The sequence below is a fragment of the Solanum lycopersicum genome, chromosome 1, assembly GCF_036512215.1.
Source record: "Solanum lycopersicum chromosome 1, SLM_r2.1".
Taxonomy (NCBI): domain Eukaryota; kingdom Viridiplantae; phylum Streptophyta; class Magnoliopsida; order Solanales; family Solanaceae; genus Solanum; species Solanum lycopersicum.
The window spans coordinates 35,852,680-35,869,663 of record NC_090800.1 but is presented as its reverse complement, the minus strand read 5'-3'; the positions used below and the strand labels follow the sequence as shown (position 1 = coordinate 35,869,663).

General features: G+C 34.8%; 1 protein-coding gene across 1 annotated transcript; it reads right to left on the bottom strand.

Moving 5' to 3' along the window:
• Positions 1–3,131: 3,131 nt before the first annotated feature.
• On the bottom strand, positions 3,132–16,095 carry LOC101251608 (uncharacterized protein At5g01610). The gene is made up of 2 exons (XM_004228285.5): positions 15,456–16,095; positions 3,132–3,461 (listed from the first exon to the last, which is right to left on the bottom strand). Exons 1-2 carry the CDS (start codon positions 15,936–15,938, stop codon positions 3,417–3,419), a joined length of 528 nt encoding a protein of 175 aa, XP_004228333.1. The 5' UTR covers positions 15,939–16,095; the 3' UTR covers positions 3,132–3,416.
• Between the last annotated feature and the right edge of the window lie 889 nt (positions 16,096–16,984).

Below are 16,984 nucleotides of genomic sequence, written 5' to 3'. Positions count from 1 at the left end.
ATACCACTAAAATGTTACAGTAATAATTTGAAGTGCATTTATGAGTATTCCTTTTGCCATTATCAATGAGTTACATTAACAATTTTTCTTCTTAATTGCTGAATTTTGAGCACTTAAAACAATCACCGTTTTAGATTAAAAAAAACTTAAACATTAGAGCATATGAAGAGAGAGGTTATAGCATATGGAGAGATTCATACAATATCAATATTTAATTGAAGAGAATACATGGTTAGATGTCACAATTTATTATTTTTCACTTCTTAATGACTTTAATTGCTAAATTTTTTAGCTTCTACAATTAAATACATTCATTCACAACCTTTCATATACACAATTTTTCTCTTTATAAATTGAATAGAAAAGATTAGTCCATTAAACTTTATTTTTTCACATCTTATAGTTCTTATGTAATCTTTTATTCATTGATCTTTTTTTTTTCATTTTGTATGGTAATATAGTGTTAGATATTTGGCAATCTTGACAAATCATATAATTAAAGTAGTAATTTTTTTAAACCATTAATATAGTGTATCCCACATGATTAAAAGAAAAAGTTTTTATCAATACAATCAGAAATTCTTCAGATTCTATTGATCTTTGCAAGTTGCAACCTTAGTTAAATGTTTTACCAGAAACATCATGTTTACCCTTTAAATATTGTATAATGCATCAATTATTCTAAAATAATTATATCATTTGAAATGTTTGGTATTAAATAACATGGGATACACATGTAATGTATGTGTTCGAGAACTAGTTGATAAATAAGTACAAGAAATGCCCAACGGAAGCCACATCGAGCATACGATATAAATGCATTCCCTCTTTCCTTTTACACTTCATCCGGCTTCTTCAAATTAATTTTGTTCTTGAATACTTCACTGTTAAACAAAACACTCTTTCCTCAGGGGTAATTCTTGAAAAATTTAAACCATCAACCATCTTAATATGGTTTGAGTCCACAAATTTTAGATCGATTGTGGGCAAGCAACATCGAGTGGACGAACAAACTAAAGAGCACTTCAACTTTTTCTCCTTATTCAATCTAGTACCCTTAATCAAACTCATCAACTTTGTACTAGTAATATTCTTATTCTTGGTCACTTTATAATAAAATTTCTCACCTTTCTGAAGCACTTTTGTCATTTTTGCATCACGAGGGTATGCTGAGCAGTTTAATCATGTGATCAATGCAATCTCTTGTAAGCCAAAACAAGCATACTTATTATTCACACAAAACAACAACTCATGCAAAAAAAATTATCATTTTTGACACGTCGCAACAACATATAATTGACCATCTGTCCATTTAACTTGTAATATTCTAGAATATGTCTTAAATCTCCAAAAACAAGTACCTTTAAAGTCATCATAATTTTCTTCTTGAACTAAAACATTTCTAAAATCACAAAAAAGAGTCATTCTTGCTCTCAGAGAAATTTTTGCTGGACTCATCCATCCATGTAGTTAGATTATAGGACTTATAAGAGGTTTCTCTTGCACCAATTAACAAGGCCAGGGGGATCATCATCCTCATCTTCAATCTCCAGGCTATCTCTACTACTCTTTTAACAATGCCGCCTTTAGTTTCGATCATATTCTATTATGTACAAAAATATAATTTCATATCAAAATTTCGATCACTAGTCTATTAATACAAACAGGGTAATTCTAAAAAATATGCAAAACAAGTACCACTTCCAACAAAACTCAACAATGTCATTGACATAAACATCATTAAAGTCAACCAAAATACAGTAAGAACTTTCAAAACGATAGGACATATAAACATAAAAAATTCAAAATTTCTACGCATTATCCAAAGCAAAACGTAGTAATGATTTCAAATTAAAGGCATCAACTAAAACGGGTCACATTTTCAAAACTTTAAGCAAAAATTTAAACTTTGCTATTCTATCGCAATAAAAAAAAGATCAAATAGCCTAAAAGTTATTGAAAACACGACTAAACTTACTTGACAGGAAGAAGATTTCACAACTGAACTTGGGAAGAAGATCGAAAAAATTCAAACCGACTCGAGGAACAAGATTGATGAAAAATAAAAATAAACTTCACTTTGTTTTTTCAAGAACGATTATAGGATCACACTTGCTTATGTTTTCAATAGTGGAAGATGAAAGATTTGTTGGAGAATGATTAGTTTTATGGAGGTTGATGATTTCGTTAAACTAGTTTATTGAAGAAAACAAAGAGTTCTCTGAAACGTTTTGAGATTTCCTCGAAAAATGTTTAAACCTAATTATTAAATATTTTTTTATACTACTTGGGATTGTAATTTGATTTTTATTGGGGAGGGATGAATTTATTTAATGTTCAAGTGTTGAGATGAAAATAATATTTTTTATACTTGTATTTTTATCCCCAAGTATAATGACAAAAAGGTCCATGACCCCACAATCCAAACCCATTTTTTCTATCCATAACCCGATAAATAACTCAAAAAGAAATTAGGTGGCTATTGTTCAAATTAAATTTGAAAGCGTCCCCAATTTCAATTCTTCTCAACTGAGTGCATATCTAGATACCCGACTATCTATAATTGCATGAAAATCAAGAACGGTACATCCCATTAAGGTGACACAACGTTAGTTCTTTAATCATACAAGTCATCTCAAAATTATTTTTGCAATCTTAGTCTTTAGATAGATTAAAACCAAAAGGAAAAAAAAACTACTACTTTTACATAATAGAAATCAGACTGCTGATCAAGTATTTGTCCATTCAGTAGCAATTCTCCTTATTTCATGTGGTATTCGACCCAATCTTATTTGGAATTACTATATTTGCATATGATTGTGTTACATCATCACTTGTAATTTTGAATGTGTCAATTTTTTGCAACGTTATTAAAAAAAAAAATTGCTTAATGGTGTTTACTATTATAACATCCACTTATATTCAATGAATAACTTCATCAAATTTTGAAGTCCCTATAGTATTTATCACCTCTTAAAAATAGCAATTTGTTTTCCAATCCTTCAGTTTTTGAGTATATCTTTACAACCATGTCGGAGAATCATATGCTCAAACTGTACATTCCTGCCAAGTATTATACCATATAGCATTGCAGCAGCAACATACGCAGTAACAATAAAAGAAGCTCTAAATTGAAATTCAACTCAACACTGGATTATATGCATTTCTTTATTTATTTTTCCTCTAATCTTTTTGCGGAAATTGGTGGAACAGAGCAGGAGGTGGGGGAGGAAGAGAAGCATACATCAAAGACAAGCTCGTTATACATAATATATTCGTGGAATCGTAAATTTCTTGATCATACATCTAGTACATTCAGCATTAACAGTCCCCGGCTTCAAAAGAAGTGAACAGATGAAGTATATGATATCTCCATCTGCCCAACTTTTGGCTTGATATGCATATTAGGTCCCAGGCTACTCTGTAACAAACATTTCCATATTATTGACAGGAGCCGGAAGCTGTAAAAATGAGAGACCAGTCAGCTTGAAATATCAAATCCTAACAAGAAGATAGTTCAGACCACGGATGTAAAGTGTTTTTCTACTTTTTCTAACATACAGTGAGAAGTATTAAGAGTAAAACATCAACCCAACAGAGGTCATCCCAGAGCTCTACATCTACTAAACGAAGTAGATAGCAGTGTCTACATGAAGTAACAAAGGAGGCTATCACCTAACTATCAGATAGACAATAAATACCAATAGTAAACTGAACCAAAACAATTACTGCATAATCAATCTTTAGTAGAGATTAACAGTCAAAAACTTTGCTCGTTACAAGTCATAACACCTAGAAGCTTTCCTATATCACAATATGATTCTTTTGATTTGAAAGGTAAAACTTTTGAGAATATGGTTCAGCAGGATGAGAAATTGCTACATCTGACCTTTGGAACCTAAAAAGGTGAGGGTTAGACATCTCATCAGGAAGCACTACTACAGTAAAGCTCATAAAGCTTTTGAAAAGATAAATCCCATCAAGTACCCCGTGTTTTCATCCTCCCTTCAAGAAGTTCAATCGAAGTGGTGTCTGAATGTAAGTTAAAACCAACAAGAGATTATGCTACAAACACACTGAGGTCTTATCACCATCATATTTGAAAGTAGTAAAATGTCAAAGAAAACTTACTTCCCTTCCTTGTCACCTTCACTCAACACACTTTACCAGTAGGGTTTGGTATTAACATAGGAGAATTATCAATAGATTATAGGGAGTTTGCAAAGGTATGAGAAATTGCAGACGGGATGAAAACGTGTGTGGAGGAAAGTAGAAGCTACCAAGTCTCCACAATTTTGTTTATTTTGGCTCACCTAGTTTCAGGAGCTAAATTAGCTCATTTTGGACAACTTGAATATTGTATGAGCTGATCTTAACAATAGATAAATTAAACATCAAAATCAGTTGAAAGCTTGGTTTAAAAAACCGCAAGAATGCCATTAGCCAAATTCCTTTCCTTTTATCATAAGCTTGCAAATTTTTAGTTTCTTTTTGAACTTACACATCTTTTTGGGAGGAGAATTGGATTGGTCATGGACCATTCAAACAAATATATCCAGACATATACAACTTATGCAAACAACAAGACGCATACTGTTATGAACCATTAGGGAAGGATCAATTCACATGGTGAAAATCAGCTCGTTAAAGGGATTCACAGGGCGAAAATCAGCTCGTTAAAGTGAGGCTAAAATCTTAGAATTCATTAGAACAGAGAACTCTGATCTCTTGATTTTTGTTGAAGGGAAAAAGGACAAATATATCCTCGAACTATCGAAAATGGTATACGAATACCCTTCGTTATACTATGGAGACGCTAGTACCCCCGTCCAAAAAGTGGAAACATTTATACCCTTCACCCTAACGGAATGCCACGTGTCATCATCCTATGCATCTACAATTATTCACCAAATTTTAAACCCACGACCCAAATTAAAACGACCCACCCAAATAGCCCCTGACCCAACCATTACTAACACCTAAAATGACATACCCAAAATAACCAAAATACTCCAAGTTCTCTCTACCTACTTCAAAGCGTGAATACTCGCCTTGATCCTCTGTTTTGTTCTTCAAAAATCTCACGCAATTATGCATTACTCATTTTATTTCCTCAAAAACATCTAAAAACTCAATCAATCCAAAATTGGTATTGAAAGGAGTGGTAAGCATTTGATTTTGAATTCAAGTTCAAACATGAAGATGGGTGAAGAAGAAGATGATATACAGGGGTGAATCTCGTGATAGAGTGGGTTATCAACTCGGATTTGAGTGGAGAAGAAGAAGATTACATAATTGAGCAAGAAGTTGAGGACGAATTAGAGGATGGAAGAAGTTGAGGTTTTAGAGAGCTAAACAATTTTAGCAACTATGGTTGTTTTAGCTAGGCTTCAAAGCTTAACCAATAAAACATCACTCAAACTCATTCACCGCCATCTCCTCCGCCGCTACCGCCGATGAAGATTACTTTTTCGGAATTTGTCCATAAAAAATCTCACTCGCCCAATTCATGTAACAAACGTATCGCCGGCACATGACGACTATTCTTATGGAATAGTTTTCAGGTCCACCGGTGCAACAATACTCATCTTCCAGAAAACTTCATACACAACATTCTCACCTCATACGATCATCACTTTCAGCTCCAACGAACCACGCATCCCAGACTTGTACAGTTGTTACCGGAAATCGAAGGACTTTGATGATGCGTATGGAAGTTGCAATGATTCTGATGAGGATGATGATGACTATGGTCGTCGTCGTCGTGGCGATGTAGTGGTGGTTCCCATAGTTGTGCTTATACAATGTGAAATTTGGACCCAAGAATCACTTTAATTTTGTTTTACTAATTAAAGAAATTGTTTGGTTCACTTAAAAAAAGAGGGTTAGGGGGTCATTTGGGTGGGTTTTTTTTCAATTCGGCCGAGTTCTTTTTGTGGGTTTAGAATTTGGTGAATGATAGATGCATAGGATGATGACACATGGCATTCCATTAGGATGAAGGGTATAAATGTTCCACTTTTTGGACGGCAGGGGTACTAGCGTCTCCATAGTATAACGAAGGGTATTCCTATACCATTTTCGAAAGTTCGAGGGTATACATGTCCTTTTTCCCTTTGTTGAATTATGTCTTACTTATTTATTCATCAAAAGCCCCTTTAAATAGGAGTTTTATTATATCAATAGGAAATCTAATTCTTATGGAAATTGGAGACCTAAATCCTATTCCAAACTAATAACTATAACTTAAACCTAATCCTTATAAAACTATGAAATATAATCCCTATTCTAGAATAATAAATAAAGCTACTAAACAAATAATTAAATACTTAAATTAATGACTTCCAACGCATTCCTAACATTACCCCCTCTTACGTTGGAAGAGCTTGTCCTAAAGCTCAATTATCCAATTCCATCCCTAGCTTGAAGTTGACATTGATAAATTTACCTCTATCAATTTGCTGAAGGTTGACTAATGCGCCCATCGAGTTTCCATTTTCATGAGGTCCAAATTGTTCACAACGATGTGCCCAAATTAATGGGTTGTTGATACCATTAAATGTAGAAAATTTCATCTTTGCATAACTTGGTATTACCGAATTTGAATTACCACTAGTTTGATGATTATGATCATGGTTGAATAGGCAGTGTATTGCCTCTAGACGTCGAATTTGTTGATTTACCAATTGTCTGGGCATTACTTGATTCTGCCCCATGAACTACTGGTTTTGTAGAGCCAATTCCCAAACTAGAAAAAATTTCTTGAATGACTTGGACAATTCTTTCATAGAGACGTTCCATAGCTGCAAGTTTAGAGTCCATTCATATTTATGTAATCACACGTTCTTCTTGAAATCTGGAATTGATCTCATCGACCAATTTGTTAAGAATCTCTAGGGTAGGATCGATTCACAAGACGAAAATCAGCTCGTTAAAGGGAGACTGATATCTTAGAATTCATTAGCAAAGAGAACTCTGCTCTCTTGATTTTTGGTGAATTATGACATTGATTTATTCATCAAAAGCCCCCGAGTCTTATTACATCAATAAGAAATCTAATTCTTATGAAAGTAGGAGACCTAAATCTTATTCCAAACTAATAATTGTAACTTAACCTAATCCTTATAAAGCTATGAAATATACATCCTATTCTAGAATAATAAATGAAGCTACTAAATGATTAAGAATTGGGAATAACTGAAATATATAGTATTTTATCTCAGTTCAAAGGCTCTACTGGAGATAAGTACAGAATAACAAAGGAATAAACAATTTTTTTGTGAGAGATGCATACAGAGAACAGAACTTCTCCAAGAATCAAGTATGATGCTGGCCATGGATGCTGATCTGGAGAGTCCAAGATTCCGTTTCAAAGTAGCGTGTTTTACATCACTGGTGGCCAAAGAAGCAGTCTTGACATGGGATAATTTGAAAAGAAAGATGTTCAAGTAGAGAACAGGCAAAGACAACCAACTATCTCTTTTTACCTTGTAGTAACAGATTAGATATGGAAAATCTTAATCAACCTGAGGAGAATCAGGTGGGTGATGTCAGGTAGCTCAAGGGATGTACTAAACAATTGGGGCAGAGATGGTGTAACACCCCAGAAGTTCTAAAGTCCAGAAACTTGTGTCTAGAAAAAAAATTGGGATTTACGGATGCCATTTGGGCCGTAAATGGAACCGTGAACCGTAGATGGGATCTGTATATTAACTGCAGAGATTAAAAATTTAGCCCAAGTTTGACGAGCAAGAAATAAGTTGTAGATGCTATTACGGTTGTAGATGGGCTTGTGTAGGGGTGCCAAATGGGTGTAGATGCTCAACTTATATCATAAAATTAAAAAATATCGAAGATGATGCTGGGTGAAATAATAACGAAGCTCAAGTGGTAATATAACTGCACAAAAAGTACAGACCTATCCAAGTTTATTTTGGCTCAAATGAGTTGGACTCAAATGGGTTAAAAAAACGGGTTGGCTCTTGACCAGCCCAAGTTGACCCGATTAATCTCAATAATTTTATCAAAGTGATATTTAACTTTTATAATCATAATGCGAATTTCGGCTCAAGATTATTTTTTTTAAAAAAAGTAACAAATTATAGATAAGTCCTAAAACATTTTAAATAGATGATAATTCATACATTTAATGTAGGGACATAACTTAGTAAAGAATTTTAAAACGGCTTGAAATTGGAAAATAAATTGGACTCAATTGAGAATTCTCCTAAAATAGGTTACGCTTGAATCGGTTGAGATTGAAACCAGTTCAAATTATCTTGAGCCCAACCCTTAAAATTCTGAGCGGGTTACCTATGTTTAGATTTATTTTTGACACCCCTAGGCTTGTGGATCAAAGTACTAGAACTCGATTTTTTTCTAACTTTTACGGACTACGTTTACGGATCATAAATGAGTCTCGTAGATCAAACTTCAGACACTCAATATTTAGGCTAGATTTCTATGAGAGGAATCTATGGCCCGTAGTCCAATCCACAAACAGTAAATGGCCCTCGTAGAAGCTACCAACAGTTTTTCCTTTAGGGTTGTTTCGATCTTTTTCCACTCTTGTAATTCCTAAACTATATCGCTTTAGCCTATTCTAAGAGAGACTGCTAGAATAGGATTAGGTGTACACAATCCTACTTAGAATAGGAATAGGAATAGGAATAATATTTAGTATCATACTTGGTAAGGATTGTATCATAGTGTCTAAAATAGGCTCTCCATGTAATAATGTCAAATACACAAATCAATAATATTTTCCCCCTATATATCTCACAGAGATTAAGGGAAACTTAGTCGACCTAACCTGCTCGTTCACATCCAATAACCGAAGATTAGAATCAATACATCTCAGCTCCTCTCAAGAAAAAACTAGGATTATTTAGCTTCAAGCTTCAGTTCAAGGAATCTAGGGTCTTCCATTCCATTTAGTAGTCTTATTATGTTCAATTTATTAGTCTTATCATGCATATTTCACATATTCAGTACATTACAAGTACTAACCTCATACTCTTCAAGCTATATTGTTCTATAATATAGGTTCGGACGTTGAGCGTCCTGCCCGCAGTCAGTACGACTTCCGATCAGCTCAACAACTCGTTTGATAAGTCCTCATCCTTCAAGGACAACCCTCTTATTCCTTTCAATTATTAAATCTTCTAGTTTTAAGACAGTAAGAGTAAGTTGTTAGTTGTGGGCTTATCTTAGTAACTCATCTTAGTAGGGGCTTTGTGATAGACATGTCAGCTTTATGTTGCTTTTAGATGAACTCACTTCTGAGTATTTAAATTTAAAATTTCAAACTAAGTTTATTTCAGTTTAGCTTCCGCATTCAGTTATTCTCAATTAGTGTTTACGTAAATCATAGTGTCATGACATGAGTTAATTTGGGGTCATTTGTAGGCACTGTGTTTTGACTAAGGGTAGTGTCAGATCATGACAAACTTAGTATTAGAGCCTTGGGTTCAAGTATCCTAGTCTGTTGAAAGTCGCCTTAAGTAGAGTTTTGTCTATGGATATAAAATGTGTCACACTTATTAATGAGAGGCTATGAAATGTTATAGGAAATACTTCACTTCTTTCAAGCTCTTAGATGTGCGATAAAGTGTAACTCTATTTAACCTCCTTCTATTCTTATTCGTGCTCTCCGTATTTAACAGAATCATACCTCCCAGAAGACCTTATGTCAGGAGGAACAAGAATGAAGGTCAGCAAGCATCACCAACTTCAGCAGACCCCTTGAATGAGATCAAGGCTGCTTTCCAAGTATTAGCTCAGACCATCACCACTCAAGTCAATCAGTAGGTTATTGCACAAGCTAACACAAATAGGAATACTACAGCAACTAGGGGTTCGAGATTTTACTAGGAAAAATACTCCTGAGTTTTATGATTCAAAGGTGAAGAAGGACTCTCAGGAGTTCATCGATGGTGTTCAGAATATCACACCGATTATGGGGGACAACTCAATGGAGAGTGCATACTCAGCCGCTTATTAGTTGAAAGGAGTGGCTCAGATTTGGTACTAGCAGTGGAAGGATGACAGAGGGGTTAATGCAGGTCCATTGGACAACGGGAAGCTTGTGGCCACATTTCTAGACGGGTTCTTTCCACTTGAGCTACGGGGGGAGTGAGGACAAGGTCTAGGAGTCTATTAATCTGAATTAACGGAACATATTGGTGGAGGAGTATTTCTTGAAGTTAATCCAACTCTTCAAGTATGTTGCATCTATGGTGACCGAATCTAGGGCCCAAATTGAGAAAGTTTGTTTTAGGCGCAGAGACCGTAGTAAAGGAGTACAAAACTGCTATGTTGATCAAGGAGATGAACATCTCTAGGCTAATGACTCATGCTCAATGGGATTGAGGAAAGAGAAGGTCAAGGAGAGTGCTAGGGGCAGTAATAGGGCTAGAACAGACAGGTTGGGACTAGTCTCCACAGAAGTTAGGCGGTGGAAATCACTCTCAATTTCATCATAACTTTTCAAGTCAAGCCCCATCCTTTGCTAGTGCCCCAATACCCAAGTTCAAACAAGAGAACATGGATAGGGCATCAAGTTCTAAGTCTTAGGGTAGTCTCACCAGTGGTTGTCCCTTTTTGGTTTATCAGAAGCATGGTAAGAACCATATCAAAGAGTGTATGTCTGGTAGTGGTAATGGTGTTGGATGTGGCAAATCCAACCACAGGTTGAGGGAAAGCCCAGTGGCATCAGGTAGGGGTAAGGATGTTGGCTCACCCTAACACTTCAGCAGCTCCACTAGGTCGCCCAACTCAACAGAGTGCATCTCCTGGTGCAGATGGCTAACAACACCAAAACAAGTTCGATGCTTTGCAGACTTTACAGGATTAGGAAGATTACCCTAATTAGTCAAAAGTATGTCGTGTGTATTTCAACTTGATGTTTATGCATTTCTAGATCCACAGGCCACACTTTCTTTCATGACTCCATATATTGCATTGAACGTTTATGTCAATCCCAAAATCCTCTCAGAACCCTTCTTCGAGTCTACCCATTTTGGTGAGTCAATCTTAGTTAAGTAGATATACAAAAGTGCCAAGTCTCAATTTTTCCAGGAAGTCACCATAGCTGATCTAGTAGAGTTGGAAATGCTTGATTTCGATATTATTCTTGGCATGAACTGCTTATTTCAAAAGTCATTTGGGTGCAATAGTCAAAAGCTTAACACTTTAGCACTCAACATCAAATAGTTTTTGCCACCTTGTCTGGCCCCACCCCTATTTTCCCATCTCATCTGGCCCCACCCATTTCTTCATTGAAATTAAAAACAAATAAAAGTCTTCAACACAATTCTAAACAAAATATAAGTTTGCTAGAAAACCTACCACAACTTACCACCTACAAGTATTCTTCATTGAAGTCTACATAAATAAAGTCCTACCACAACTTACAACCTACAAGTATTCTTCATTTAAGTCTACATAAATAAAGTCCTACTCCTATTGCCACTTCATAAATTGGTAAGTTCTTTTTTAGCATGTTTTTTTATGAGCAGTGTGATTTCTCTATTATATTTTACTTTTGTTGTGTTGCGAAAGGAGAGCAAGAGGAATAATATTTCTCTGTCAGCAATGTAATATTTACTAATATGCTTGATTAAATCTTTGTTTTGTAGGATGCTGTTGTTGATTCTTGTCATTTGAAAGGGATAGATTTTTGAAGAAACCTAATTCTTCTCAACTAAGTTCTAGGCTAGTTTTAGAGATAATTCTCCGCATTTTATAAATGAGTTTGATTTGCAGTCACTTAAACCGGATCCTGCCATCCTGGAGAAAGAATATTCATTCATTCATATATATAGCACTAAAATACGAGATAAAGTGAGAAGACACTACATTTAACAAATGCCTTGTCAATTGATTATTTATGGATATCCTCAAGTTAGATTTCAAACAAAAATGAGTTGATTTATTCGACATGGTTTAAGAGTTCATATTCTAGGTAGATGGAGTATAGTGTGAAGAAAGATGTGTTTTACCTATGTAGCTATTTATATAAAAATGACTTGTAAAGGGAAATGTAGGTGATTTTTCCACAAAAATTGATTTTAAGACTTGGAAAGCATAGATTGGAATGAATTGATATACATGTTGGTGAAGTAAATTGTGTCCACAATAGGACTTCCAACAAGATGCTTGATTTTGAGAATCAATCTCAATACATTCAAGTTGTTTTTAACAACCAATTTGAGAAAAAAAGAAGTGAGCATAGAATTCTCTTACAAGCTTCTACTACTACAGCAAGGTTCCTCTTAGAATTTGGGTTGTCTTTTCGAGGTCATGGTGAAAGTGAATCTTCAAAATATAAAGGCTTGTTTTTAGGTCTTTTTGAATGGCTTGGAAAATGCTTTGGGATATAAATAGTGTTATTTTAAAATCTGGTCCAAGAAATGCTATGATGACTTCTCCAAAAATTTACAAGGATATGATGAGTGTTTGTGCACAAGAAACCATGAAAGCTATAATTAATGACTTTGATAGAGATTATTTTACAATTTTAGTTGATGAATCTAAGGACATCACACCATGAACAAATGGTCCTTGCTTTGCGGTATGTTAATAAAAAAGGCGAAGTGAATGAGCGAGTTATTACTATTCTTCGTGTTGGTGATACATTTGGGGGTTTTGAGGACAAGCATCGTAACATCTAGAAGTTAAAGATGAAATGCTTAGTCGCTCATTATTTTGGTGTAAACATGAATTTTTCAATAGAAGCAAAAGATACTTTTTTATGTTTTAGACAACAATAAGAAGAAACATTGATAGGAAGGGTTCCTTTTATTTGTAATTGTTTATTATTTTTGGGGGACTATACAGTTGTTATAGAATATGTCTATCAAAAAAGAAAAATGACCAACTCTACAATAATTATTCAATTTTAGTCCTATAAATACTTGTCAAGAAAAACAACTGAATCCCATGCATTTTCCCGTGGTCTCTTCAGATAGGTTATTAGAAAATAATATGCTTAAAGAGTTAAGACAGTAACTTCATTAGTATAACAACCAGCTTCTTTTACGGGTGAATAAAGGATCCAACAATTGACATTCAAGACTGTGTGATGATCTGTTGTAGAGATTTTCATATATCTAATATCAATAGAAGTGATCACCTGTTAACTGTCCACAATTACCCAAAATTTCAAGGAAGGGTATCCCAAAACATCATTTGAGATGAAAGTAGCTTGAATGAAGTTTGCCAACCTTGATAATATGTTGTTGAGTAATGGCTTCATCCAACCAGATAGAGAATAATTCTCTGAGAAGGCTACCATCATTTTTATCTTTAGGTCACATTAGCTAAGGGATACAGCCTGTGTCGCTACGTGTCCTTTCTTCTCAATAAATTTCTCAGAATATTGGCGTTCTGTTGAGGCAAGTTGTGAATTAAGAAAGTAAAATAGAAACGACGAGTAAAACCTAGAAAAGGAGGAAGCATCTAGATAACAAATTCTTTCTCATATTCCTTATTTATCTTTTGTTGGAGAGAAGTTTGAGCAGTAGAATTGAAGTCATGAGTCAAAGCCAGTCAGATAGACAAGACCAGAAGCAATGAGTAAACCAAGAGTTCCATGCGTAAAATTAGAAATCTGGAGAAAACAATTTCTCGTAATCTTGCTATGGAAACAATATACAGTTGCATAGGTGACATCCTTTCTCCAATAGAATATAGACTTGCAACAACTGGAAATACAAGAACATTCATGGGGAACAAATTAATGCAACTTAACAAGGACATTAACTAGACGCTAAAATACTAATTATCACCAACCCTTGAAATTTAATCAGTGACATGATTTGACAATGAAACTAAACTGTATAAATGTTATTATTATAATCAAGGTCTCCCAACTAAAGAGTTGTTTCTGAACAACTTTGCAAAAAAGAAAGTGAAACCATTTTCAGTTTGATATGTTTAATTTACCCATATATAGAAACAACAACAGCATGCTTCGTGTAGTCTCACAAGTGAGGTTTGGGGAAAGTAGGATATACACAAACCTTACCCTACCTTTGTGGGGTAGAGATATTGTTAAGAGAAGTTATTGAAGCAGGGAAAATGTGATAGCAAGATACAAAATAAATACAAATAGTATCACACGTTGATAAAGGAACTATGCAGTTACTAACTACTACTACTAATAGACGGGGAAGGGATGATGCTAGCTCCTATCTCTCCCTCATAAAGTGCGGCAACACTTGGTTAGCTACTAACTGTCTACTCTCATTATCAACCTCTACACCTTCCTATCTAGGTTCATGTCCTAAGTAAGCTTGAGTTGAGTCAGGTTCTATTTAATCCCCACCCCAACACCTTTACCTCTCCTAACTCTTAGTATAGCCAACCTCTCAGGCCTCCTTACTAGCTCATCCGCAAACCTCATCTTCACATGTCCGAACCATCTGAATTTCGCTTCTCTCATCTTGTTTGCCACGGGGGGCACTCACACCTTATCCCTTATTACTTTGTTTCTAATAATATCTCTTCTAGTGTGCCCACACATCTATTTAAGCATCCTCATCTCTGCTAAATTCATCTTTTGAACGTGGACATTATTGATTGGCCAACACTTTATCTCATACAACAATATCGATTTAACCACCACTCTATAGAATTTACCTTTTAAGTTTTGGATGTACATCTAGTACCCTAGACGCAAGCCTTCATTTTCACCCACGTCGCTCCTATACAATGTGCGATATCATCATCAATCACCCAATCTCCTTGGTGTATGGACCCGAGCTACTGGAAGCTCCATTTCTTGTGTATGACTTGTGTGTTGATCTTCACTCTCACAATTGTCTCATGTGTTACGTCATTAAACTTGCACTCCAAGTACTCTTCTAGTGTTGCCTTACCTAAAACTTTTAGACTCTAGGATTTGATTTAACCTTATATGTGAACTAGATTTCCAACATGATTTTGCAAGCTCTAGAATTGTTCAACTTGACAATATATGGTTTGGTCTTGTGAGGAAGGATTAAATGAATGTTTTTTCCCAATGTTCTACCGGAACCATTTAATCCACAAAAAAACTAACCCCTTTCCTTTCCCCTTCTTCTTTAGGGCACCTCTATAGAGGACCCATTAATGATTGTTGTTACTTCCCTTCCAACCTCCTTGCCTCCAAACCCCCAAGTCCATTTTTTTCTTGCTCTTTACAGATATTAATTTCTGCTTCTAGGAAACTTCTGCTTCTGTGTGTTTAGTCTAGAATATAAAATAATATGCACAATCTTGCCAGACTATTGCATGTTTTGGTATCCGACACAACAATTTTTCAATTCCGTTACAAAATTATTTATTTCATGAAGGTCTCACTCACATTTTACACAACAAATCAATATTGACCAACCATGCAACTTGATAAGAAAAATCTTGACACAATTTAGGAAAACAATGAATCAAGCAGAATGTAACATGGAAATCACCTGTCTCAGAGATGGTCCTCCACACATAACCAAACCATTATCCCGGCAAGAACGAGGAGTTTCAAACTGATTGATATCAAGCTTCTTGTTAATGAACCCAACTTGAAAGTAAATACTCCCAGACGATGGCAAATCCACACGGATCTCATTCACGTTTAGCCACAACAAGAATCTCTTAACTTGAATTCCTTCTAAATCAGTAATCGACCCAAGACTCAGCTTCCCAGTAACCTTCTCATCATAATAAACCAAATACTCAAACTCCACATAACAAGGCTTGTCCAGTAAAACTTCAAATGTTCCATCATCGGAAAGAGAGTAAGATTTTACAGAACTAGGTAAAAGCCCTGGAGGAAGGTTGAATTTAGTGAGGATTTCGTATACTGTTGTATTGGGTAGATTGAGAGAGAGAGAAGAAGGAGATGAGAGGAATGGGAGGAGAAGAAGAATACTCAATTCGATTGCTGGATTGAAACCCCCCATTGTTGTTGATGCCTCCACAGAACCGTTAGCTGCAACTTTATCGAAATGTGGGTTACTTGAGAAAATTAACGGAAAGGTGTGAAATAAGTCTCTCTCTTTTTTTTTTTCTTTTTTTTTTTTGACAGATTGATCAAGAGATCAAATTTCTTTTTAATGTAATTAGATAAATATGGTACTAAATTAATATTTCTAAAAATTTCTATACCTTTATAAAATATGAAAAAGAACGCTTCGATAATTCAAATTAAATCATTTTTTTAAAAAAAAAATTCATCTTCTTCGTCTCCTCTCTCTCTCTTCTTCCTCTCTTCTTTCTTGGGGGATTGTTCTTCTTTTTCCTCAAAAAATTCAGAAATTCCTCGTTACTCTTCCTCTCCAGTCCTTCATTATCTTCCTCTTCAGTTGTTACTCTCTCATCTTTTTGACTGTAATCGTGTTCGACTAGAAATTGGTAAGTTATTTTTTTGAAATATTTTACAATTTTTGAAGTTTTTTTCTTGGATTAATGAACAATAAAATGTTCCATAGATGTTAAAATTGAATAATTGACTTAACGGTGTGTATTATTTAATATTTTTGAAAGAAAATCAATCAATTCAAAAAATCCTCGTTTTAAGGAAATGTATATGTATCGTTATCATTCAACGAAAAGTCATTTTTTGTTGCTGTTGTTGTTCTTTTTGTGGCCATTTTGATGATATGATTTTAGAAATATAGTGTTGTTCAGGTGTCCAACATTATTTTATTTGTTGAAACATTTAGCATATGTTGCCACATTTTAGTGATATGTTGGTGCATATTCAAACAATTATCATATGTTGTAACATCTCACTTTAGGTCAACATCTTGAACATCTGTTGCCACATAAGATTCATATGTTGCTACAATCGGTACATTTGTGTCAACATATGATTCATATGTAGCAACATAAGATCTATATGTTGCAATACAAATTTTATTTGTCGCAACACCAGGTAAATATGTGGCAGCATAATGTTAATTTATCGCAACAGACTATCCATCTGTTGCAACATACTGCTATTATT